The sequence below is a fragment of the Biomphalaria glabrata genome, chromosome 9 (genome assembly GCF_947242115.1).
Source record: "Biomphalaria glabrata chromosome 9, xgBioGlab47.1, whole genome shotgun sequence".
Lineage (NCBI taxonomy): Eukaryota > Metazoa > Mollusca > Gastropoda > Planorbidae > Biomphalaria > Biomphalaria glabrata.
Window position 1 is genome coordinate 37,189,512 of NC_074719.1, and position 26,281 is coordinate 37,215,792.

Below are 26,281 nucleotides of genomic sequence, written 5' to 3' on the forward strand. Positions count from 1 at the left end.
TATAAGCTAAGGCTGACTTATCAATGTCTGCTATAAGCTAAGGCTGACTTATCAATGACTGCTATAAGCTAAGGCTGACTTATCAATGTCTGCTCTAAGCTAAGGCTGACTTATCAATGACTGCTATAAGCTAAGGCTGACTTATCAATGTCTGCTATAAGCTAAGGCTGACTTATCAATGACTGCTATAAGCTAAGGCTGACTTATCAATGTCTGCTCTAAGCTAAGGCTGACTTATCAATGTCTGCTATAAGCTAAGGCTGACTTATCAATGACTGCTATAAGCTAAGGCTGACTTATCAATCTCTGCTTTAAGCTAAGGCTGACTTATCAATGACTGCTCTAAGCTAAGGCTGACTTATCAATGTCTGCTCTAAGCTAAGGCTGACTTATCAATGACTGCTCTAAGCTAAGGCTGACTTATCAATGACTGCTATAAGCTAAGGCTGACTTATCAATGACTGCTATAAGCTAAGGCTGACTTATCAATGACTGCTATAAGCTAAGGCTGACTTATCAATGACTGCTATAAGCTAAGGCTGACATATCAATGACTGCTATAAGCTAAGGCTGACTTATCAATGACTGCTATAAGCTAAGGCTGACTTATCAATGACTGCTATAAGCTAAGGCTGACTTATCAATGACTGCTATAAGCTAAGGCTGACTTATCAATGACTGCTCTAAGCTAAGGCTGACTTATCAATGACTGCTCTAAGCTAAGGCTGACTTATCAATGACTGCTATAAGCTAAGGCTGACTTATCAATGACTGCTCTAAGCTAAGGCTGACTTATCAATGACTGCTATAAGCTAAGGCTGACTTATCAATGACTGCTCTAAGCTAAGGCTGACTTATCAATGACTGCTATAAGCTAAGGCTGACTTATCAATGACTGCTCTAAGCTAAGGCTGACTTATCAATGACTGCTATAAGCTAAGGCTGACTTATCAATGTCTGCTATAAGCTAAGGCTGACTTATCAATGACTGCTCTAAGCTAAGGCTGACTTATCAATGACTGCTATAAGCTAAGGCTGACTTATCAATGACTGCTCTAAGATAAGGCTGACTTATCAATGTCTGCTATAAGCTAAGGCTGACTTATCAATGTCTGCTCTAAGATAAGGCTGACTTATCAATGACTGCTATAAGCTAAGGCTGACTTATCAATGACTGCTATAAGCTAAGGCTGACTTATCAATGACTGCTCTAAGCTAAGGCTGACTTATCAATGACTGCTATAAGCTAAGGCTGACTTATCAATGTCTGCTCTAAGCTAAGGCTGACTTATCAATGACTGCTATAAGCTAAGGCTGACTTATCAATGACTGCTCTAAGATAAGGCTGACTTATCAATGTCTGCTCTAAGATAAGGCTGACTTATCAATGAACAGAGTGAAAGAAAAAGGCGAAAAAAATGGAAGACGTTTTTTTTTTCCTTTTTGTTTTGCAAGTTTGATGAAATTTGTCATTTCTACGGAATGCTAATATCTTTTGTTTTTCTCTTTCTTTTTCATTTCCCTCTCTCTTTCTCTCTCTTTCTTTCTCTCTCTTTCCTGATTCCCTTTCGTTTTCTCTCTCTTCTCCTCGTTTCTCTTTTCTCTCTTTTTTCTCTTTGTCTCTTTCCTTTCTTCTTATTCTCGCGTTCTCCTTCACTTTTTCGTGTTCTCTTTTTAAAAGACATTTCTCTCTTTTTTCTTGTTTTCCTTACCTTGTTTCTTTTCTTTATCCTTCCATTTCCTGAAATCTTGATCTCTTTTAAAAATGTTTCCTCTTTACCTCTTTCGTTATCCTTCTCTCCTATTCTCTCTATCTTTCTTTCTCGTCTGCTGATATCTTTCTGTCCATTTCATTCTTACTTTCTCCATCTTTCTTTTTTCTTATTCTATCTATTTCTCTGTCTTTTTCTTTCTTTCTTTCTTTCTTTCTTTCTTTCTTTCTTTCTTTTGTCTCTCTCTCGCTCTCTCTCTCTCTCTCTTCATTCTTTTATTATCGGTCTTTTAATCTTTTTCTCTATCTCAGAAAGGATGACTTATAAAAGCAACCTGTGTTGTAACGTCGGGTTGGCCACACATCACCCTCGTTGACATTAGAAGTTTCCTTCAATCCATCTCCTAAATCTCGAGGACTAGATCCATTTGTCTTCAGATGCTATGCAATGTCACTTATAATGTCCTATACCATTTTATACACTCCTTGCCTATTAGTGAGAGGGAGAGAGAGAGAGAATGAGAGAGAGAGAGTGTGTCAGAGAGAGAAAGAGAGAGAGAGAGAGAGAGATCAACATATTGAGTGAAAAATTTTTTAAAAAAAGACAAATTGGGGAAGAAATAAACAGACAAAAGTTTGTAATTAACCTGACTGACGTGATTACAGACTAATGCAACAAACTTGAAAGATCGGATTTCAAAATAACTTGACAAAAAACACTTCATATATCGAATTCCAGTCTACTGATGATGACGTATGCAAAGCCAGTCGACTTTATTATTTTTTAGATCTTGGCTCCTAATGAGCTTAATTTTATATTTCCGGTCAAGTATGTTAGCTTAATTAGATAGATCTAGTTCCGATCAAGTCTGGTGGCTTATAATAGTAGTCCTAATTAAAGTAATGAAGAAATATATATTTAAAGCAAATCTTGGTTTCGAAATTCCGTTTTTTTGTTGTTGTTGTTGTTGTTATTTGTTAATGGGTTAATCAAAAAGATAACACAACAACAAAGAGAGTCAGTGTAAACAATCAAACTCGTAGGCGGCTTTTTCGGGTAGATCACAAGGCAAGTTTAGAGCACATTATAAACACTAAAAAGTACCTTTAAGGTTAAAAATAGTATAGTCATGCGTAAAAGTCAAACCACCAATCACCTCCATCGACACCGAGATATCCCGGGGGTATACGATGACAAGGTACACAAACTGAGATGACACAGAAATAATACCTGTAGGTCACCAATTAGATAGATCAATGTTCAGGAACGGAGATATAAGATATACACAATTTAACAATTATAATCAGGGACGGACTGGCTGTCAAATTCAGCCCGGGCATTTCTATACAAACCGGCCCATATATTGTATATTGTCTTATTTTCTTGATTACTGTCACAGAGTTTCCGGTTTTAATTTACCTTTTTCGGAAAAAGCATCTTTCTCTCTTTCTATATGAAATGAAACAGACCAAAGCAAAAGAAATTCAGATCTTTCATAATGGATTATAAAAGCGATGTCTTTGATTCCAAGGATTAAGAATATGTGGAATTTTACCTCCTATGTGGAGATTGTTTCTCTTTGCAGCTTGTTGTGTGACTTAAGAGACCAATCCTTGATACACAGCTACGGTCACTGGTTGGGAATCTGTAATCGCCCTTGCACTTTCACCCTTCTTTCTTCTACTGCTGTGTATGGCATCTGCAATCCGGGACGCTTGCTTCATGCACGCTCACCATGTGGATCTATCCAGATTCACTTTTTTCCTAGCTGTTACAGTCGTTTTTGAAAGCTTCTTGTCACGTTTGCATACATCCGTATACCTAAGACGTGAACGACCAGCGGCTCTCCTGCCTTCTGTTAGATAACCCTATAGATTGTCTTGCGGAAATCGACCCTGTGGCATTCCATGAACGTGACGCATCATAATCACCATTTGTTTTTTTTTTTTTTTTTTTTTTTTTAGATATAGATTTTTCCTTTAATTCAATTCATAAATGGCATGACAATAACAATGCAGTCAGACAAAATAAATAGTGATACATTTTTGTTCCAAGACAGAAATCGTGTGTACGCACAACTAAATGTATTTGTCAATGTCAAGATCGCTAAGTCAAAAACTATGAAAAGATCAAAGGTCATTTTCAAATACAAATAAGCACTGACTATTTTGTTCAGAAAAAATAGTAGTCAGCTGAAAGGGGAAAAAAAAAGGGGGGGAGGGGGAGGGGTACAACCTTTGAAATCAGCCAGCAGTCAAATTAACTTCAAGCATATTTACATAATGTATAAAGTAAGGGTCAAACAAGTTACAACAAAATTCTTGAGCTATTGAAATGTCAGTTTCTACCACATTTAATAATGAAAACAGGCAAAAATATAATCAGTAAAAGGTTATTTAAAAAAAAAAAAGATCAGTTTTTTTTTTATTTTACAGATAATCAATATTACAATAACCCATCATACTTTTTTCAAATATGAACTGTAGTACACCTGTTCACTTTTTCATGCATGAAATTACAATTATTATTAGAGGAGTCTGGGAAGGAAGATCACCATTTTTTTTTTTTTTTTTTTTTTTCCCAAATACATTGGTGCTTTATTCAGATTATACTTTCACTTACAATAACAGACAAGACAAACAGGTTAACGCAGCGGTTCTCAACCTTTTAAGATCGGCGACCCCTTTTTACAATTCCCTCTCTGCCGCGACCCCCCCCCCCACACACACACACACACATACAGCAATAGAAGAGTAGACAATAACAATTCATATTTTCGATGGTCTTATGGGAACCCCTGGAAAATCCTCCATCGACCCCTAAGGGGGTCGCGATCCACAGGTTGAGAACCCCTGGATTAACGCATCCACGTCCAGACCATATAATACTGTAGAACAGTCAAGGGTATTGAGAAATTGTATATAGTTCATGTTCATTGACACTGTTCATTGTAATATGTTCAGAAATTGTGCAGACTTGACAATCATTAGGTTGACTATTGTCTTTTAGTGTAGACACAGTCGAAGTCCTTGATATTGGGATTATTTCGATAGGAAGTATCTTTAGTTTCTATGGAAGCTCGAAGTTTCCAAGAAGCATTAATGTTTTTGACAAATGTAAAAAGCTTTGTTCAGAAATTGTTCATAGTTCTTGCGTGTCCTTTTTCCTGCCCTAGTCGGATGAAAGTCCGCATACATTTTAAGCCATACAATCCACATGTGCTAACATCTCTTTTTTTAAATATATATATATAGATATCTATGTAATTTTTTTTAATACGATAGAATAGACTAGTACGGTACATATGCATTAGCAAGCGAGACAAATCAATTACGGTCATATAGAGTTAAACAAATACGAAAGATATAGGCCTACAATATTACTACATTAATTTTTTTTTTTGAAAAGGAAACCTCAGAATTTGCGCTATTCAGTTCAATTACAACGCCTAAATGTAGCAATAAAAAAGAATTTTAAAAGTATACTTAATTATAGGCTAAATTAGCAATAATCTTTGTGGTTTCAAATAAATATTTAAATTCTTAAATTCAAAAAGCTAAAAACCAAATTCTATAATCGGTCGTAATATGGGGCAGCTGCCCAACAGCAGCTTTGTCTAATATGGATAGAGATACTATGAAATGCTCAACGGCATTTATCAAAAGATCTTTCTTCTCAGTGAGTTGACTTCCATTATAATTTTTTATTGAAAACGCTCTTTAAAGTAGCTTCACATTAAACGAGTCACATCTACCTTAGGCAATGGGCCTAACACTTTGCTCAGTAAAACAATAGAAATATAGTGGGAAGCCTGGTCGAGAGGCTTAGTACGCTTGAACCTGGCTTGGCTTGACTGCCTATGAAGGGGGCTTAAGGTTCGATACCTGACTCGAGCAGAGTTGTGTTTACTGAGCGCCTAAAGGCAGCACGGAAAAACCTTCTCCTAGATACCCCCTATCCCCCCCCCCTCCCACTTGTACCAAGTTTGAAACCTGCACATCGAGAGGGTGAGGGAGGGGCTAATAAAAACAATAAGTGTAATAATCTTATATTCTGAAGAAACATCCGAAACAGATCAAACATGCTAACTACGAAAGATTTCTACCTGAGAACATGATGTTGATATACTCTTCTTTTCCGCTAATAAATTATACGTGTGATCACTGTGATCTGTGATACGCACCGAATGACCTTCATCACTTTTTCCTTTTGTTTTACCTTCGTTGAAGTTGCCATACATTAAATAAACCAATTTCATGTAAACAACTGTAAACCAAAAAAAACACCCTTTTTTTAATATTAAGACCCACATACATATATTATTGCGAGAGTACCGATAGCACAACATAATTTAACATCCCAAATTGTAATAGATAACAAAAATTATTTCTCCCACATAATCTCTTCACAGAATAGGAAAGTATCATTCTTTATAACTACATAATAAAATAAACATGAATGTGGCTACAACATATAATCCCGAATTGACTCAGTAGCATTTATTATTGTTGTAGCAGCTTTTATCAGCTTACTCTGTCTGTCTGTCTGATACAAATCTTGTACACGTTATTTCTCCCACTCTCCATTCTTGATCTTCTCAGATCAATTTGAAACTTTTGCACAGTTATTTATTGTCCATTATGAATCAATATTTTTAAATGTCAATATATTGGTTAATTAATTAGCAGTACTTGTTAAATTAATCATTTTATATAGAAAATGGGAGATAAATCTTGCAAAATTTTTAAAAACAGTAAAGTTCCATTTTCAGACCTTGTGGTCTATAGGGCAGATGATGTAAAGATTATCTGTTTTTGTGGCCTACGGTTAACAAGGGTGTCATGTGGCCAGCACAACGACCAACCGCCTTTACTTTTCCCCAACTAATGTCAGGTACCCATTAGAGCTGTGTGGACTCAGAGTCGCCCGAAAATCCCGAAATTAAAAATCCCAGTCTTCACCAGGATTCGAACCCCGGACCCCGGTTCGAAAGCCAAGCACCTTACCGCTCAGCCACCGCGCCTCCCAAAATTTAAAGATCCAGCGGAATTAGTCGTCATTGTCTCAACCCTGTACTATCTTTCTTTAGGGTTCGATCTCTTGTAGCTGGTCATTGACCGATGCCCTAGACCTAGTCCCAGTCCTATTTAGTGCACACGAAAATGAAAATGTTACTTTTCAATCATTTGTTTCGTAAACCATTGAACTTAAACTAAATCCTACTTTTTAAGTAATGATATTTTTTTTATCAGAAAAAGACATCAAAATGATATGAAACATACAAATTAATATCTCCAATGCTAAATTCTGTATGGATGTTTTTCAATTCCGTCTTGATATATACAAGTAAATGGTACATTCAATCCATCCCCAATGCCCTAGATACAGACGAAAGAGAAACAACGCGGTAATTAAGACCAGAGTTCGATCTAAGCGAAGTCTTTGGTGGAACTTCAAGTAATTCAAAAGTAATCAAACTGATCGTAAAATTACCTCCCTCTTACAATTTTTTTTCCTGTCTGTAAATTTCCTCTCTTTTGTTTTGTTTCATTATTTCTTTAAAAATCCATATTTCATTGTTTGGTGAACTTTTAGTCATTGTTGTTTTGTTTTAATTTTATTTCGTTAAATAAATATTTTGTCTCGTGCTATGTAGGACAACAAATTATTTTGTTTACATTTCTTGAGACTGTCAGTAATTATAAAACAGCGCAATTTTATTTAATAACCTTTAATTACAAAGATGGAGTAAGAAACGAAACAAATTAAATTGTAGTTGTTGTTTTTAAGTAACTACAAATCCTACATTTATAAGTGCAGAGATCTTGGATATACCATGGAACTATACTAATGGAACACCAGCTTCGAGTTTTTTACAAAGCCAAAGAGAGTCGAAGTGCCGTCGCGCATCATTTTTGCGCATGGTGCAATGTGGAGAAATCCATGATGATGCCAAAGAAGAGATTTACTCCGTCAGTCCCTTGCAATGGGTGTAAAACTTTCGTACGCTCTATTTGATTAGATGTGTAAAAACTTCATCCATTTTCTGACTATCTGATATAATAGATACAATTTTCCCGAATAAGAGATCGTCACAAAAGTTATTTTTTTCGACCACCCTATAAAATGCCACATTTTTTCAAAAAAATAGAATCTAAATTCCGAAAATACAATCTTTCAGTGTTTCTTTGTTTGGTTTATTTACACTAAATCTGGATGGATATACATTGAAATAAAATTACCGTAAAATTAAACGTATTTTTTTTACATTTAAATTATTATTATGAAAATGAATTAATTTTATTTAATTCTCTGGGACTGCCAAGGGTTGGGCTTCGTTAACGAGAAACATCATTTATTGTCGTCGCTTTAACAATGTCCACTGAGAAATTTTCTGCTGATGAGGCAGTTCTGCAGCATGATTATCATCATTATCATCATCTTCATCATCATCATCATCATCATCATCACCGTCGTCGTCGTCTTCGTCGTCGTCATCATCGTCATCATCATCACCATTGTCATCATCATCATCATCATCATCATCACCATTATCGTCATCATCGTCATCGTCATAAGCATTATCATCATCACCATTATCGTCATCGTCATAAGCATCATCATCATCATCATCATCGTCATCATCGTCATCGTCATAAGCATCATCATCATCATCATCATCGTCATCATCATCGTCATCAACTTCATCGTCATCATCATTATCATCGTCATCATCATCCTCATCATCGTGAATATCTTCTTACGTGATTTTTTTTAAATGTTTGTATTCAAAAGAAAAACATGTTTTCCCTACCATCAGCTTACACTTCCACCATGGATAGGACTGTAGAGGTGCAAGTCGGAAGTAGCTCGGGAGATGTAGGAATTGATTCGTCTATTTTCTACTACTAATAATAACAATGTGTATGCCATGGATTGGATCTCCATACTGCAGCGGCGGAGCTAGGGTGGGGGAGGGAGGTCCTAATTCGAAAGTTCTCCGGGCCCCCACTTGAATGTCCTAATTTTTTTTTCGCATTTAATATTAAATATTACGCCACTGCCACGTAATCTTTCTATTCAAAACTACTAGACAGCATTGATCTAAATATTCTAGATGATGTTTATAGGTGCATTGGCTGCACAGAAAGCACGACGTGAGGCGATATGAATTGAGATTTGTCACTTGTGCATTATCTCGCCAATAAACAACGGTAGTATCCATTTCAAAGAGTTGACATGATTAGTTTTTGTTAATTTTACTTATATACTGTACCAATTGGAATTTCGATTTATATAATTATTAGGTACAATATCTCGTATCATGATGTCGTTTGTTAAAATGCAAGGGCCCCTAAAAAGGTCGATCCTTCCGGGCCCGCAAATCCATATCTACACCACTTCCATACTGGCTTTTTTTTCCTTTTTATTCAATGACAAATAAAATACGAATGTTTAGTTTACGGTATTTTTTTTAATAAATAAGAAATGTTTTTTTTATTTTTTTTTATATTTTATAGGGCTTTTTTTTTTAATGGTGTTTAGATGTCGATCTATATTGCAGTTCAAAAGATGTTAAAACAGAAAAGAAAAGAGTCAATCGATGCTAAGTGTAACAATGGCTTGAGATTTTAAAAAAAAACAACTTTTACTGACATTTTCTCTTCGGTGTCTCCATCAAGCTTCGTCTACACTTATGTTGAGTGAATTGCCGGGTTTGTGTAGTTTTTTAACCCTGCGTAGTGTTCAGTAAATTTTTTATGCAGCGCCCAATGCATTTTGTAAAAGTAAGACAAATCAATTTAAAAAAATATATAAAATGTCATGAATAATTGAATAATAAAAAAAAAATTTAAAAAAAAAATTAATGGAACAGAACAAATTGCTTTGTGCGCATGTCTTCTGGTTTGTGCAGCGAGACATTCCGTTACAGAGGTTCTCATGGAAAAAAAAAAGACAATTACGTCCGACGCGTATCTATGAGCTAATCTAGTCCTACATGTTGATTAGAGACTTAAACTCTGTTTAGTCATTAGTTCTCCTGGCTGATTCCAATGCCTCTAGGGAAGTAGGAGTAATGAGCGCTTGCTCGAATCTGTCCCAGTAAAAGAAATAAGAATTGTGCCTTTATATATGTCTTCTAAATATATATTTTTTTAATTGTTAGTTATGGTTCAGTGTTTTCTGTATTATTGCTACTTACCAATAACACGGATGATTGCATGTATGTGTATAATCTATTTTACTCAGATATGTCAGTTGGAATGTATGCGCGATTGACCGGAAGTCTGCTAGTTTTTAGACAAGGACAGAGGCCAGTGTGTGATATATGCTATCAAGAGTAAAAAAGTTCTGTGTTCTAGTCCAAGTTATTTAGTGTTTTTTTTTTCTTACAGTTAAACCCAGGGACACCTGGACTTCGTGAGAAAGTAAAGGTAGTTTCTATACACTTAGATATACTAGAAAGATGTAACAACTAAGTCATTTGAAAAATACAAGAATTATTTTTTTTTATAAAATAGACCACGCCTGGTTATGATTCAATGTCAGCACGTGAGTGTGAATGCAGTTATACAAAAAAAAAATGGTTAGAATTTCTAGTCAGACATGAGAGTTTAGAGAGAAACACAATTTGTTTTAATGTAACCGTCATTTTATCCATAACATTTTGTTTTTCTTTGAAGGCGTGTTTGTCTGTCTAATCTGAAAGTCAGCCCAGTAAGATGATTGGTGGGATAGAAAAGAGGCAGACATTTTGTCATGTGATCTGTCACGAGTTGAAATTGTCTCATTTTATTTCTCTCTATATTTAGGTCAGTGCTCTCACTTTGTGCTTTAGGCTGGGCTGAAATCGTCGTGCTTATCTTTTTGTCTTGTGAGGGTTAATGTTACTGGGTATACTATGTTAAAAAAAAATTATAAATAAATCTCAGATCAGGGTCGAAAGGTGACAGGTAATTGGCTTTTGTTGGCAATAATAAATAATGTCTACAAAACATAACAATAAACTTCTCTAATACACTGGAGGCACGTTGGACGAGTGGTAAAGCGCTTGGCTACCTAGTAAAAACCGTGATTTTTAATTTCGGGACCTCTAGGGTGTCCCTGAGTCCACCCAGTGGACATTAGCTGGGAAAAGTAAAGGCAGTTCTTCGTTGTGTTGGCCACATGACATCCTCGTTAACCGTAGACCACATACCTTTACATCATTCATCTATGCATTGAAAGGTCTGAAAGGGGAATATTACTTTTTTTTTTTTTACAAGTAATAAAAATTGTATTTAAAAATCGTTCATTATTTACGTTTGTTCCACAAATCAGCCTTCAGTCACAAAACAATGGACTATTTTATTGGTCAAACAAATGACAATTCATTTTCACTACAAATTACCACCCCAACATACTACTACAGCAATAGCACTAGAGATGCAAACGCATACAAAAAGCCTATTTCGAGCTACATATTTTGTAAACATTTCATAAAACTGTCCTCGTACGCTTCCATCAAAAGGTGCCTTCGCTCCATAATAGGCTTACGCTTGCAAGATTACAAATAGCATTCTACGGCTTCTGGTCAGTGTGGACAGTATCTAATGACCGCTCGGCAGCAGCCCTTGTTCCAACACTTATCCTGCGTTGGAGACGCACGCAGGCCAAAGGGGATCTTCTTTGGCGAGGTTAAAGGAGGACGGCGTAACAGAGGTGCTCCCGTAAGTGCTGTAAAGATCAACTCAGGCGCCATTTTGCCCTCACTGGCATTGAGGAAAGTAGCTGGCAGAAGACGGTCTCTGAAAGAGACAGCTGCTGAGCTCTCGCAAAAGCTGTGAGATCGAAAGAAAAACCCTTGTTGAAGACAGACTCAGAAAACAAGATGAAAATTTAATAGACTCTCCCCTTCCCCCTCCTCCCCCCCCCCCCCGCGCGGACAACGGCTTTACCTGCATCAGATGTGAAAAAATATGCAGGTCGCAATTGGGTTTGCGCAGTCATGTGAAACGCTGAACTTATCCTTCATCTTCGGAATAAAAGACATTGCCATTATTCATTATTCAGTGTTGATCTGGGTGGGGGGGGGGGGGGAGGACAGTAATTAACATGTAAATTAAAAATAACTGCATCAAAAGTAAACACTTCATAACTATGAAACATTGCAAAAACATTATTTGTAAAAAAAGAAAATTTTAATTTTTCAAAGTTTTTTCCCGTTTATTGTTGATTTTTAATTCTCTCTGTTTATCGGTGGCCATTGTTTATATTACATAATAACACACTAGTAGTTTGACATTATTTACCATAGTTGCATTTAAAAGAGTAAAGGAGAGACGAGGTTTATACCATAGTCAGTTTTGAAATGTTTTATTTGAACGGAAACTTTTGCATATAAAAATTAGCCTGAGGTTATTACAAGAAAACAAAAACAGACAATAGGCAATTCAACATTTCATTAGGAAAATACAAAATAGCAGGAAACGATTTTAAACATCTTGAAAAATAAAAAAAGAGCAAAACTCAACAGAGACACACACTCACACACATACGCACTGAGCACACTCACACACACACACTCTCTTACAAACACACATGAATGAAAGAAAAAAAGAATGAAAGAAGAAGAACGACAAACATAGAGACGAGATTTAAAAGCATCATGCGGATCACATTCAATGCTTTCATTTCTGTTGACAGGAAAGCCATGGCCATTCCTTTGTAAACTTTTTTTTTTGGTATATTATGTCCCTGACCTGGCTGTGTATACATACTTCCTGGATGTTGAAGCAGTCGACAATGTTTGAAGCCAAGTGACCTCACAACTCACTCTCAATAAAAGACAAAGATGTGGGAAAAGGGGGAGTTTTCAGGGGCAACACTGTCTACACGCACAACCCTCCACACATTACTTCCCACATGTCATACCAAATAAATTCGCCACATGTCTCCCCCACAACTGCTACTCACCTCTCATCCCTTCATACACTCCATACATTTTACCCCACATCTCCTCACACATATCACCACACATTTCTTACCCCACATCTCCTCACACATATCTAAACACATTTCTTACCCTACATCTCCTCACACATATCACAGCACATTTCTTACCCTACATCTCCTCACACATATCTCAACACATTTCTTACCCTACATCTCCTCACACATATCACAGCACATTTCTTACCCTACATCTCCTCACACATATCACAGCACATTTCTTACTCCACATCTCCTCACACATATCACAGCACATTGCTTACCCTACATCTCCTCACACATATCACCACACATTTCTTACCCTACATCTCCTCACACATATCTCAACACATTTCTTACCCTACATCTCCTCACACATATCACAGCACATTTCTTACTCCACATCTCCTCACACATATCACAGCACATTTCTTACTCCACATCTCCTCACACATATCACCACACATTTCTTACCCCACATCTCCTCACACATATCACCACACATTTCTTAACCCACATCTCCTCACACATATCACAGCACATTTCTTACCCTACATCTCCTCACACATATCACAGCACATTTCTTACCCTACATCTCCTCACACATATCTCAACACATTTCTTACCCTACATCTCCTCACACATATCACCACACATTTCTTAACCCACATCTCCTCACACATATCTCAACACATTTCTTACCCTACATCTCCTCACACATATCACCACACATTTCTTAACCCACATCTCCTCACACATATCACCACACATTTCTTACCCTACATCTCCTCACACATATCTCAACACATTTCTTACCCTACATCTCCTCACACATATCACAGCACATTTCTTACTCCACATCTCCTCACACATATCACAGCACATTTCTTACTCCACATCTCCTCACACATATCACCACACATTTCTTAACCCACATCTCCTCACACATATCACAGCACATTTCTTACTCCACATCTCCTCACACATATCACCACACATTTCTTACCCCACATCTCCTCACACATATCACCACACATTTCTTAACCCACATCTCCTCACACATATCACCACACATTTCTTACCCTACATCTCCTCACACATATCACAGCAAATTTCTTACCCTACATCTCCTCACACATATCTCAACACATTTCTTACCCTACATCTCCTCACACATATCACAGCACATTTCTTACTCCACATCTCGTCACACATATCACAGCACATTTCTTACTCCACATCTCCTCACACATATCACCACACATTTCTTACCCCACATCTCCTCACACATATCACCACACATTTCTTAACCCACATCTCCTCACACATATCACAGCACATTTCTTACCCTACATCTCCTCACACATATCTCAACACATTTCTTACCCTACATCTCCTCACACATATCACAGCACATTTCTTACTCCACATCTCGTCACACATATCACAGCACATTTCTTACTCCACATCTCCTCACACATATCACCACACATTTCTTACCCCACATCTCCTCACACATATCACCACACATTTCTTAACCCACATCTCCTCACACATATCACAGCACATTTCTTACCCTACATCTCCTCACACATATCTCAACACATTTCTTACCCTACATCTCCTCACACATATCACAGCACATTTCTTACTCCACATCTCCTCACACATATCACAGCACATTTCTTACTCCACATCTCCTCACACATATCACCACACATTTCTTACCCCACATCTCCTCACACATATCACCACACATTTCTTAACCCACATCTCCTCACACATATCTCAACACATTTCTTACCCTACATCTCCTCACACATATCACAGCACATTTCTTACCCTACATCTCCTCACACATATCTCAACACATTTCTTACCCTACATCTCCTCACACATATCACAGCACATTTCTTACTCCACATCTCCTCACACATATCACAGCACATTTCTTACTCCACATCTCCTCACACATATCACCACACATTTCTTACCCCACATCTCCTCACACATATCACCACACATTTCTTAACCCACATCTCCTCACACATATCACCACACATTTCTTACCCTACATCTCCTCACACATATCTCAACACATTTCTTACCCTACATCTCCTCACACATATCACAGCACATTTCTTACTCCACATCTCCTCACACATATCACAGCACATTTTTTACTCCACATCTCCTCACACATATCACCACACATTTCTTAACCCACATCTCCTCACACATATCACCACACATTTCTTTACCCACATCTCCTCACACATATCTCAACACATTTCTTACCCTACATCTCCTCACACATATCACAGCACATTTCTTACCCTACATCTCCTCACACATATCTCAACATATTTCTTACCCTACATCTCCTCACACATATCACAGCACATTTCTTACTCCACATCTCCTCACACATATCACCACACATTTCTTACCCTACATCTCCTCACACATATCTCAACACATTTCTTACCCTACATCTCCTCACACATATCACAGCACATTTCTTACTCCACATCTCCTCACACATATCACAGCACATTTCTTACTCCACATCTCCTCACACATATCACCACACATTTCTTACCCCACATCTCCTCACACATATCACCACACATTTCTTAACCCACATCTCCTCACACATATCTCAACATATTTCTTACCCTACATCTCCTCACACATATCACAGCACATTTCTTACTCCACATCTCCTCACACATATCACCACACATTTCTTACCCTACATCTCCTCACACATATCTCAACACATTTCTTACCCTACATCTCCTCACACATATCACAGCACATTTCTTACTCCACATCTCCTCACACATATCACAGCACATTTCTTACTCCACATCTCCTCACACATATCACCACACATTTCTTACCCCACATCTCCTCACACATATCACCACACATTTCTTAACCCACATCTCCTCACACATATCTCAACACATTTCTTACCCTACATCTCCTCACACATATCACAGCACATTTCTTACCCTACATCTCCTCACACATATCTCAACACATTTCTTACCCTACATCTCCCCACACATATCACAGCACATTTCTTACTCCACATCTCCTCACACATATCACAGCACATTTCTTACTCCACATCTCCTCACACATATCTCCACACATTTCTTACCCCACATCTCCTCACACATATCACCACACATTTCTTAACCCACATCTCCTCACACATATCTCAACACATTTCTTACCCTACATCTCCTCACACATATCACAGCACATTTCTTACCCTACATCTCCTCACACATATCTCAACACATTTCTTACCCTACATCTCCTCACACATATCACAGCACATTTCTTACTCCACATCTCCTCACACATATCACCACACATTTCTTACCCTACATCTCCTCACACATATCTCAACACATTTCTTACCCTACATCTCCTCACACATATCACAGCACATTTCTTACTCCACATCTCCTCACACATATCACCACACATTTCTTAACCCACATCTCCTCACACATATCACCACACATTTCTTAACCCACATCTCCTCACACATATCACCACACATTTCTTACCCCACTACTCCTTCACACATATCACCACACATTTCTTAGCCCACATCTCCTCACACATATCACCACACATTTCTTAACCCACGTCTCCTCCACACATATCACCACAAATTTCTTAACCCACATCTCCTCACACATATCACCACACATTTCTTACCCCACATCTCCTCCACACATTACTTAACATATTTCTTACCCCAATTCTCTTCCACACAAAACCTCCACACATTTCCTCATCACATCTTCTACTTTAATCCCCACACTGTAACCACTCCTTACATCCATAATCCTTTCCAAATCAAAAGTCAAATAAAACAAAAACATTCACATATCCTCAGACTTCAATGCTATGTGTACAATTGTGGGGTGTCAATTCGAAAATGTGGCATTTTTCTCACTTCCCGATTGAGGTCGAGGTCTGAAGTCGTTTCTTTCTCTTGTGTTACACAGGTGTCAGCTTGGACAGGTTCATTGCCACACCGTACAGCATCGTGCCCGGTGAGAACGACAAGACCCTGGAGCGGGTTTCCCCTGAGAGATGTGCTCAGGCCTGCCTGGAAGAGATGACCTTCGTCTGCCGGTCATTTGATTATGAGGTGAGTCCAACATTTCTTATACCACGACTTCTCCACACATTTCTTAGCCCACAACTTCTCCTCACCAGTTATCTCTACATACCCTCCACACATTTCTTAGCCCACAATGTTACTCTTTTTAATTACGGTATTAAGAGATAAGTGGTGGTTGTAAGATGGTTGTTAAGTGGTTGTTGTAAGATGGTTGTTAAGTGGTTGTTGCAAGATGATTGTTAAGTGGTTGTTGTAAGATGATTGTTAAGTGGTTGTTGTAAGATGGTTGTTAAGTGGTTGTTGCAAGATGATTGTTAAGTGGTTGTTGTAAGATGATTGTTAAGTGGTTGTTGTAAGATGATTGTTAAGTGGTTGTTGTAAGATGATTGTTAAGTGGTTGTTGTAAGATGATTGTTAAGTGGTTGTTGCAAGATGATTGTTAAGTGGTTGTTGTAAGATGGTTGTTAAGTGGTTGTTGTAAGATGTTCGTTTAGTGGTTGTCGCAAGATGGTTGTACTCTTATGTCATGTTCAGACACCCAGACTATGGGTGGTCTGATTTGTTTATCAGACCTCGAAACAAACGTTCACAACATACTATTCTACACATGGCTCATTTAAATTTAAGTTTTGAAGATGTGGATAGTAAGGATCAAAAGGAAACAGTTTTATTTAGCTAAGATTGACAGTATTAGTGATTCGTGGCCTCCTTTGGTCATGAAACGACATTTTATCTCTTAGAAACTAAAGGATTGTCTGAGTAGTACAGAATGTAAAATGTGTTACATGTTTCGGATGTTCCTTCAGAGTTGGTGATAGTTTACTTCCTAGTCGTAACCTCTAGCAGGACGACGGAGGATAGCAGTGGGCAGGGTATGAACCCGGGACCATCGAGAAGTCCGAACGACAGACCAGCGCGCATAACTCACGACAAGGCAGCCATTCTACGACCAGGCAGCAATAGTAATAGCTGTGGTCTGAACGATGTTCCCCACATAGCAGTTCCCACCCGCCCCATCACCCTCTTATCCAGACTGTAGATGTGTTCAGTATATTAATAAGTAAACTCCTATAATAGCGACACATTTTCAGCAGGTATAAAATATATGCACATTTTATCTACCAGCTCAAAATTTGTCAGATTTAAATACATACATTTTTCTTGTAAGATTTTTTTTTGATGATATTAATATTTAAAGTATAATTTTATCACCTGACTCTCCCTAAATTGGAATAAACTTTTTTTTTTTTTTTGGTTTAAAGATGTCAAAGAAATCTCTGCTGAGATCTTGCTCAAAGACCGAGGGCTGTTGTGCTCTGTCAACGTGAGGGATATCTCAGGAAGCAGTCTTGCCGTACAAAATGGTGCAGCAGGATGGAAATGGTGTGGGTGTGTGCGTGCGTGGTAGGGCATTATATGGAGGGGCGGGGGGATGTCTGCACGAGCCATCGGTTGCTGTCAATGACAGTCAAGTCTAGATGAAAATTGAGTGACCTCTGTGAACTTCAATCTCCGCCCTTTCCAATATCACAATTAGACGAAAGAAGACGGGTGGTGTTGTTGTTTTTCTCTATGCCTCTAGTGGAAAGATTTTAATTGAAAAGTCGCTTGGTTCGAATACAATGGAAACAAAATCTCCGCACAGTGATTAAAATAAATTCCCATATGCAACAGCTGGGCGTATCAGTTTATTAGATGTATGGTACTGAATGAGACCAGAGTTTATGTCAAGAGAGTAATTCATTCTGAGCTTCTTTTGGTTGCTTCACTTTCACCTAACCCTATGTCCTTTGGATCGTTGCGGCACCACACAAAATCTGCCGACCGTCTTTCTCCAATCCTCTATCATTTGCCTTAGATAGAGCTTCTTTCACTGGCATGCCTGTCCATTCTTTTATGTTACCTTCCCATCCGCGAAGGAAGGTCTTTGCGAGCCCCGAAGATCTTGTAATATCGCCATAGTGTTTTAGTTTGCATTTTTATAAACACTAGTTAGCGGGTCATCGTGGGTACCAATCACTATAGTTACCTTGTCTCTAATCTCTTGGTTTGTGATGCGGTCTTTAATTGTGATATCTTGAATCCTTCTGTGGCATCTCAATCCCATCGGTAGGATCCTTTTCTCTAGTTCTGCAGTCAGCGTATACTTTCATTTACACTAACACACAAGACAAACAGGATAACTCATCCACGTCCAGACCAGAGAATACTGTTGAGCAGCCAATGTTATTGATAAGTTGTATATAGCTCATGGTGAAATTCAATGGTCATTGTAATATACCCGCTGGAGTTCATCAATCATAAAGTCATAGCTCCAGATATAGGAGCATAAGCGAGTGGTCAAAACAACATCAGATTTTCATGTTCATTACAAAGAGCGAAGATCTAAAATTGTTCGTAGTTAATGATTTTGTTGGTGCGTTTACCAGCTGACTGCTCAGCCTGAATTCCTATTGTGCTGATGGTTTTATGTCCAACACTATATACTTAAAACTGGACTAATCAACAATGTTCCTGGACATCACACAGCCATTCTCACGTTGCAGATAAGACGTGAGTTCGGCGCCATTGTATACAGGTCCAAAATGTTTTTATTATTTTGACCGTTTCTCCACATCACCATCGGAGAAGCTTCCAAAAGTTGGCAGAGCTGCACCAGCTTCCAGATGTTAAATTTTCATCCCACCAAACATTGAAGCCAGAAGGCATAACAGTGAGCTCATGAGGAATTTAGTGGACTAGATACATGTAGATTATGAATACAAGCATGTCTGGTCTGGCGATAATTTTTCCCCTAATTAAAGCCCGGGACAGCTTATCTTCACCAGTTGACACCGAGAGGTCTTTTTGTTAAATGTCGAAATAATGTTATGAAATCAGCTCACGGCATATAAAACAAAATTTAAAGCAGCACAATGTACAACGTCATTTTGTTTATTAAAACAAAATTATTGAGCCACTATCATTCTAATACAACTCAAAAGTCCAATGAAATTACTTGCAGTATTCATCTGGAGCAGATTCGAAACCACGAGGAATGTATTCACTGCCAGTACTTCTGATATCTCGTGAATACAATGTGTACTCGTCGTAAAGCATTCCTTTTGTTCAAGTTCGACATTGACTCTTGCCATTTCAAAACATTTTGTTCATTCCATAAGTAAAAACAAACGTGAGGCATAAGAAGAGCGCCAAATACAATACCAGCAGATGGTAATATTTCCCGCCACATTTTTAATAGCTCTGAAATACAGAACTATGACAATTATCACCAAAGTCCAGCTAGATTAAGATGTAGATCTACAGCTATACTAATTGTCAATGATCTAATTGGCTTTCGTTTTAACTACTGCACCTTGATGGGTGATAGTAGCGAAATTATGAAATCTGACTACCGTTGTTAAAGTTAGAGGAAGTTAAAAAAATTGTTTATACATTTCCTGTGTTAATGTTTTAAATACAGTTATTATTGTTGGAATATGTTTTATATATTTAAAAAGTTTTCTTTTCAACTGATTTTTATTCAAACCTTTAAACGTTCACAACATACTATTCTACACATGGCTCATTTAAATTTAAGTTTTTAAGATATGTATAGTAAGGACCAAAAGGAAACAGTTCTATTTAGCTAAGATTGACAGTATTAGTGATTCGTGGCCTCCTTTGGTCATGAAACGACATTTTATCTCTTAGAAACTAAAGGACAGCAAGCATCTAAAGCCAAAATATTTATTTTATAGAAATAGAATTTCCGCCCTAAAGTAAGATTTGGACGCGTTTCATTGTAAAATGGCCACTTACTTCCCTTGAGACACAAAGTAGACAGCAGAAGTGGGCGGGCTGAGGATGAAATACAATCCGCTAAAGTGCAAGGGGAGAGAAGCATTATATAAGAATGTGCCAAAATGGTTATCGAGCTGATGCGCCAGTTTATCTGCCCTTGTCTCCAATATGGACGTAATTTGAAGGACTGGCTTAGATCTAGCTTGAAATAAGTAACTAATGTTGTGGCGTGAAGCTGCTCTCTACATGAAATGTTAGATATAGATGTAGATCTAGCATGTTAAATTCGCACCCAGTACCAGGCACAGATTTTGTATGAATGTTGCATATGTGTAGTCAGTCGGGCAGCAACCACAAGACAGCTACCTCAACGTGGCGCTCGAGTGGAAACGGTTACAAGTGGCAACAATTAGGCCAAAATGGTAGCTAAACAAGACTCCATAAGGGGTACCTAGAAAAGTGAGAAAGAGATTCTTTGCACGTCTAGGGGTTGCGAAGAGAGCCCCCTACCACGCCAACATTTTTAACGTCGTTAGTGCTTTAATACTGAACGGAAAATTGGAGTACCATATCACATTTTCATTTTTTTACATTTGTTGTGACTTTTGCTTTGTGATTCACTCGTGGCAGTACTAACAAACAAATAAAAACAACAACAACAACAAAAGCTACTATTGTGAATACATTCTTTTGGTTATTTAGTAAATATATTTGTTTTAAGTTTTTAATTTCATGGTTTGTGAAGGCCCCTTTTGAGAGTAAGTTCCAGGGCTTCTACACTATCTGTAAAGCCGTATTTCTCACCCTGACGGTAATTATATAATCATATAACCTGTTCACGCATAAGTTTAAAGCCTAGGAAATAATTAAAATATATACTGAGTTTATACAATCTAAATAGAACCTTAGCAAATGTTTGAACCAAGGCAGAAAAAAAAGAGAAGTATCAAGAAGACCGACTTGAATGCTGTAGCAGTCCACACCACTCTACTGTGTTTAAGCTTTGTCCACCGTGAAAAAAAAAACTGGCCGGTCCACTTGGTCCACGGTCTGAGTCCACACAGTATAATGAGTACTATCGTCAGATCACGTTCTGTTGGGGAACAGTCTAAACCTTTCAAACGGATTGATCCAGCCCCTTATTTTTTTTTTACCCCAGAGCGCACTTCTCCCCGCGCCCCACCTTGCTATTCTTATTGACACAAATCTCACACAGCCGCCCTTGAAATCTTTTCCCCCTTCTTTTTGTTCTACTTTTAGGTGTTTAAAGATACAAACACAAAAGACTATCCAAATTGTGTTCAGATATAACACCGTAGTGGAGACGGTCTCATGTAACTAGACTAGACATAAGCTTTTTTTTTTCACGTAAAGTGTTTTTCTTAACTAAAGGTATATATTTGATTAAATCTATAACAGGGCCGGCCTTAGACAACTGCAACTAATGCGGCCGCAGCGGGCCCCTCACTTTCATACGCCCAGCGCTAATTCTAGTCGTAAATTATTAAATTAAACCATTTTATAACTTATAACAGATTTGCCGTGGCCTCCTGATTTACCAAGAGCTCTTGGAGATCTCCTAAAATTGCAAAATATACAAAAAAAAAGGCCTGGAAATATCCGGGAATTATTAAAACCTTTTAAAAACTCATACAAATCTCCTGAAATATATAGATAAAAATTGCCATTTTGGGGTGTCAATCAATATGACAAACGCCAATCCTACGCGCGATTGCCACGAAAATAAAAGAAGATTGTGAAAATGGGTTTACCCGTTAGGCCGACATATTCGTATCAAGTATAGAATATGGTGAAAACGGGTTTACCCGATTCGCTAAAATATTTCCCTCTTTAATAGTAATACTACTAGGAACTTTTTTGTCTATTTTAGGGTCCTCCGCTTGTAGGATAGACATTTAACACACACTATGGTCTCCACCATTATGTAAGGAACATCTATGCTAAGTTTGATCAAGATCGATCACACAGTTTTGATTTTTATTTGAGCCATACGTAACATACATGCATACATATATGCATACATATGCCTTACTTTTTACTTTATATTATTTTTAAAAAAATACATGCATAGTGAATGAAAAGCAGGCCTAGGCTGCATAAAATATTAGATAATTTCTTCCATGTTCCCAGACATAACGGTGTCCTCTTATATCATGACCACCTCATACTATTGCCTCACACATTCATCGGAATTTTTTTTAATAAGCTCCATCTCAGTCTTTCTCCCTGTCCACCCTTTTATGTCCCCTTTCTCTTATTTCCTTTGTCTGATTCATTATTGCGTCCCGATAAGCTGTCATCTACATTCCAACCGTCATGCTCCAAACACACGCACACACACACGTACAAAGTTCTGTGACACATTTACCAACATATACATCCACCAAAACCACACACAGTTTATATGACACACACACACTTGCACTCACACATCTTTGAATCACTCTGGTCACCGACTTGATTGTCCAGCTCGGAGGGACGAGGATCATTCGTTAAAGCTTAGCGGCTCCTTTATGATAGAGTTAATTACTAACCGGACGGATTTGGCCAGTGGTCAGTCTCAGAAGACGACGTCTCTTTGTCCTCTGGCGACATCTCTTGCATATTAAAAAACAACACCAAACGGACAAATCTATAGCGACATTTCTTTCTATCTGTCCTTGTTTCTAATAACAGTATCTCTCTCTCTTCTTTGTAGGCTATCTTTGTTTCTAATAACAGTATCTCTCTCTCTTCTTTGTAGGCTATCTTTGTTTCTAATCACAATATCTGTCTCTTTATTGTAGGCTTTCTTTGTTTCTTGTCATGATACTATCTCTTGTTTGTAGGCTATCTTTGTTCCTTATCATAATAATATCTCTTCTTTGTAGGCTATCTTTGTTTCTAACCCTAATACTATCATTTGTTTCCTGTCTTCCTTTGTGATCCACGTGTCTATAATGAAGTTGTCTATGCCCTCTATTCCATTCTAAGACACGCCTCTCGTTGTTCTTTAGTTCCGATTCCCTTTTGTTATTCTCTATTTTCTTAAAACGGGATCAAAATTACAACTTACATTTAACCTTTATTTAGCTTTGCCAAATACCATTTGGCGTGAAGGCTGTTCTGTTTAGTGTGTGTCTAGCCTAAGTGTTCCATCATTAAGTTGAATTTCTTGACGCAAAAGAAAACGTCCGAAGACTTCCCACTTTCAAAATGAATAAAGTTAGAAGACCTGATTTTTTTTTAATTTTTATTTCGTAATTTTCTTCAGGGCCGGTTTTAAGTATTTGGAGGCCCAGGGGCAGGATTTTTATGGAAGCCCCTACAAGGTTTTCGAAACCTTTAATAAAGATCCACTTATGAATCAAAATACTGACATCTACAAGCATCTAAAATATTTTAAAAGAAAGAAATAGAGTTTTTCTAAATTTAACCATATTTTTATTTTCAAAGAATATTTAATATGCATATTTTTGTAGTTTGTGGAAGGTCTAAGACTCTTTGAACTCTACGCCTATGGAAGCTTGCCTCCATGTGCCTGTCTGAACAAACTCTGCGTGGGAAGTTCCAAGCAGATGTAAATTATTACATCCCTTTTACCAAAAGCTCGTATCCCAGGACGCTCAGATTAGAAGTGAGGCCTAATGCCGAGCACACCGGGGAAACTCCTTCATGTTCCTTTTCTGTACCAGCCATGCGGATGTCCGTCATAAAAAAAACGGCCCCTTGACGAACGATGTGAGGATAGCAACATATTATTTTGTGATTTTCTTCCATCCCCGCCAGTGCAATGGACTCAGTCGTTAGGCACCCCACCAGGGGTTTAGAAGCACTGACAACATAACTAAACGTAACTACACTAAACTTAAGAAACGCTAATCAAAATTAAGGCGATAAATATTTTTGGGACAATTTAACGGAAGAAGGTTTTTTTTTGTAGATGATATCAATAACAAATACAAAGAAAAAAAAACAAGTAAAATGTTTAAAAAAAAAAAAAAACTTAAAAAAAAAAAGATATTTCCTCCTTTATGAGGCTAGTGAATTTTTTGTAAGAGCGATTACTGAACACATAATAAATGATTGATACATTTTAAAATTGTAATTTTTGCCCTGTTCTAAAATATGGTATAGAAGTTCTAGTTTGGCCGAGTTAATGATTGACATGTAATATGGTGGGCCAAAGGTTTCTGGAGGTGAATTTGCTTATTTAACTCTTTAGTGAATATAATTGGAAATTTCCAATCACGTGTGTTCAAGATATGGATCTCCAGTGTAAATTTAATCTTACGATGGTTATATTTTGAAAAAAATGATTACTGTGAAACCAGAATTTTCCGTGTCGTAAATTAGCTGCAACTTTTGTTTCTTAATATTTATAAACTGTCAAATTACTAGGAAAATCGTTGGAGCCGTTTTCGAGATCCTTGTCATGCCAGATTCCAAATGTGTGTTGATTTCTGAACCCATAAGAGTTTGCAAGCTGATAAGAGGAGCTGTAATGATCAGAACTGAATAAAATACTAAGAAAACAAAAAGCACGTTGAGTTTCTTATACCATATGCTAGATTGAAGAAGTTGTTTTTTTTCATTGTAACATGGTATCGTTTGTTGTATTGGTTATACAATTCATTGATACGTTAAGGATTTTAAGCTCTTGATTAGCATGTGCAGTATGTGAATGCATTGATTCTTGAAGGACATAATAATCTTTTTTTAATAAGATATAACATATTGACATATAAAAGTAAAGCTCCCCTTTCAGACCTTGTGGTATTTAGGACATCTGTTTCTGTGGCGCAACTGTTAACGAGGGTGTCATGTGAACGCCACAACGACCAACTGCGTTTGCTTTTCCCCAACTATTGTCAGGTACCCATTAGAGCTGAGTGGACTCAGAGGCGCCCAAAGATCCCGAAATTTAAAATCACAGCCTTCACCAGGATTCGAATCCAGGACTTCCGGTTAAGACACCAAGCGCTTTACCGCTCAGCCACAGCGTATGTTCATAGATTATTATTATTAAGATTTTTCTTAGATCAGAAAATATCGTGCGTTGTATATCTCTAAGCCCATTAACGTATTTCTCTGTGTCTCTGTCTCTCTCTCTTTCTCTCTAGAGCAGTATATGGAGTTGGTACAAGTGTGTCTATAAATATTAGATTCTTTTCTGCATAAGGAAAACTTGGGAGGCGGCTCGGGGTATATGTTGTTAAATATTACAGGGTTAGCAGCCATCTTGTATCCTATCCTCCTGACGATAGTGCAGAGAGGTGAGTACGCTCCCTGCTGACCTAATAGGATTATCTTTCTTTTGTGGCCAGGAACTCGTTCCGGCTGTGGTGGAAGCTCTTGCGGGCTAGTTCCGCGTCCGACGGATGATTTAATTTGCCAGTTTAGCTCTTGAAAATGTAATGGCCTGTGTGTCTGGGATTCATACCATATCTCTATATCACACGCTCTGAACACTTATCTTGGATACATATAAAATGACGTGGTCTGACGGCTTTGGCTAACTTTACGTCCGATGTTTCTGTTTTCGAATCTCTCCTCCTCTCTCCCACATTCATTGTCTCCTCTTTCTCCTTTTCTTTCCATTCCTCTCTCTCTTTCTCTCTCACTCTTCTTTTCTCTCCCTTCTCGATTTTTCACTTTT

General features: G+C 37.7%; 1 protein-coding gene across 3 annotated transcripts in view; it reads left to right on the forward strand.

The window, feature by feature from the left end:
• Positions 1-26,281, forward strand: part of LOC106056355 (uncharacterized) — a 167,840-nt gene that overhangs the window by 88,173 nt on the left and 53,386 nt on the right. For all 3 annotated transcript variants that reach the window (XM_056042494.1, XM_056042493.1, XM_056042495.1), the window contains one exon: positions 16,721-16,866. In XM_056042494.1, coding sequence (XP_055898469.1) covers positions 16,721-16,866 — 146 coding nt within the window. The remainder of the gene's footprint in view (positions 1-16,720; positions 16,867-26,281) is intronic.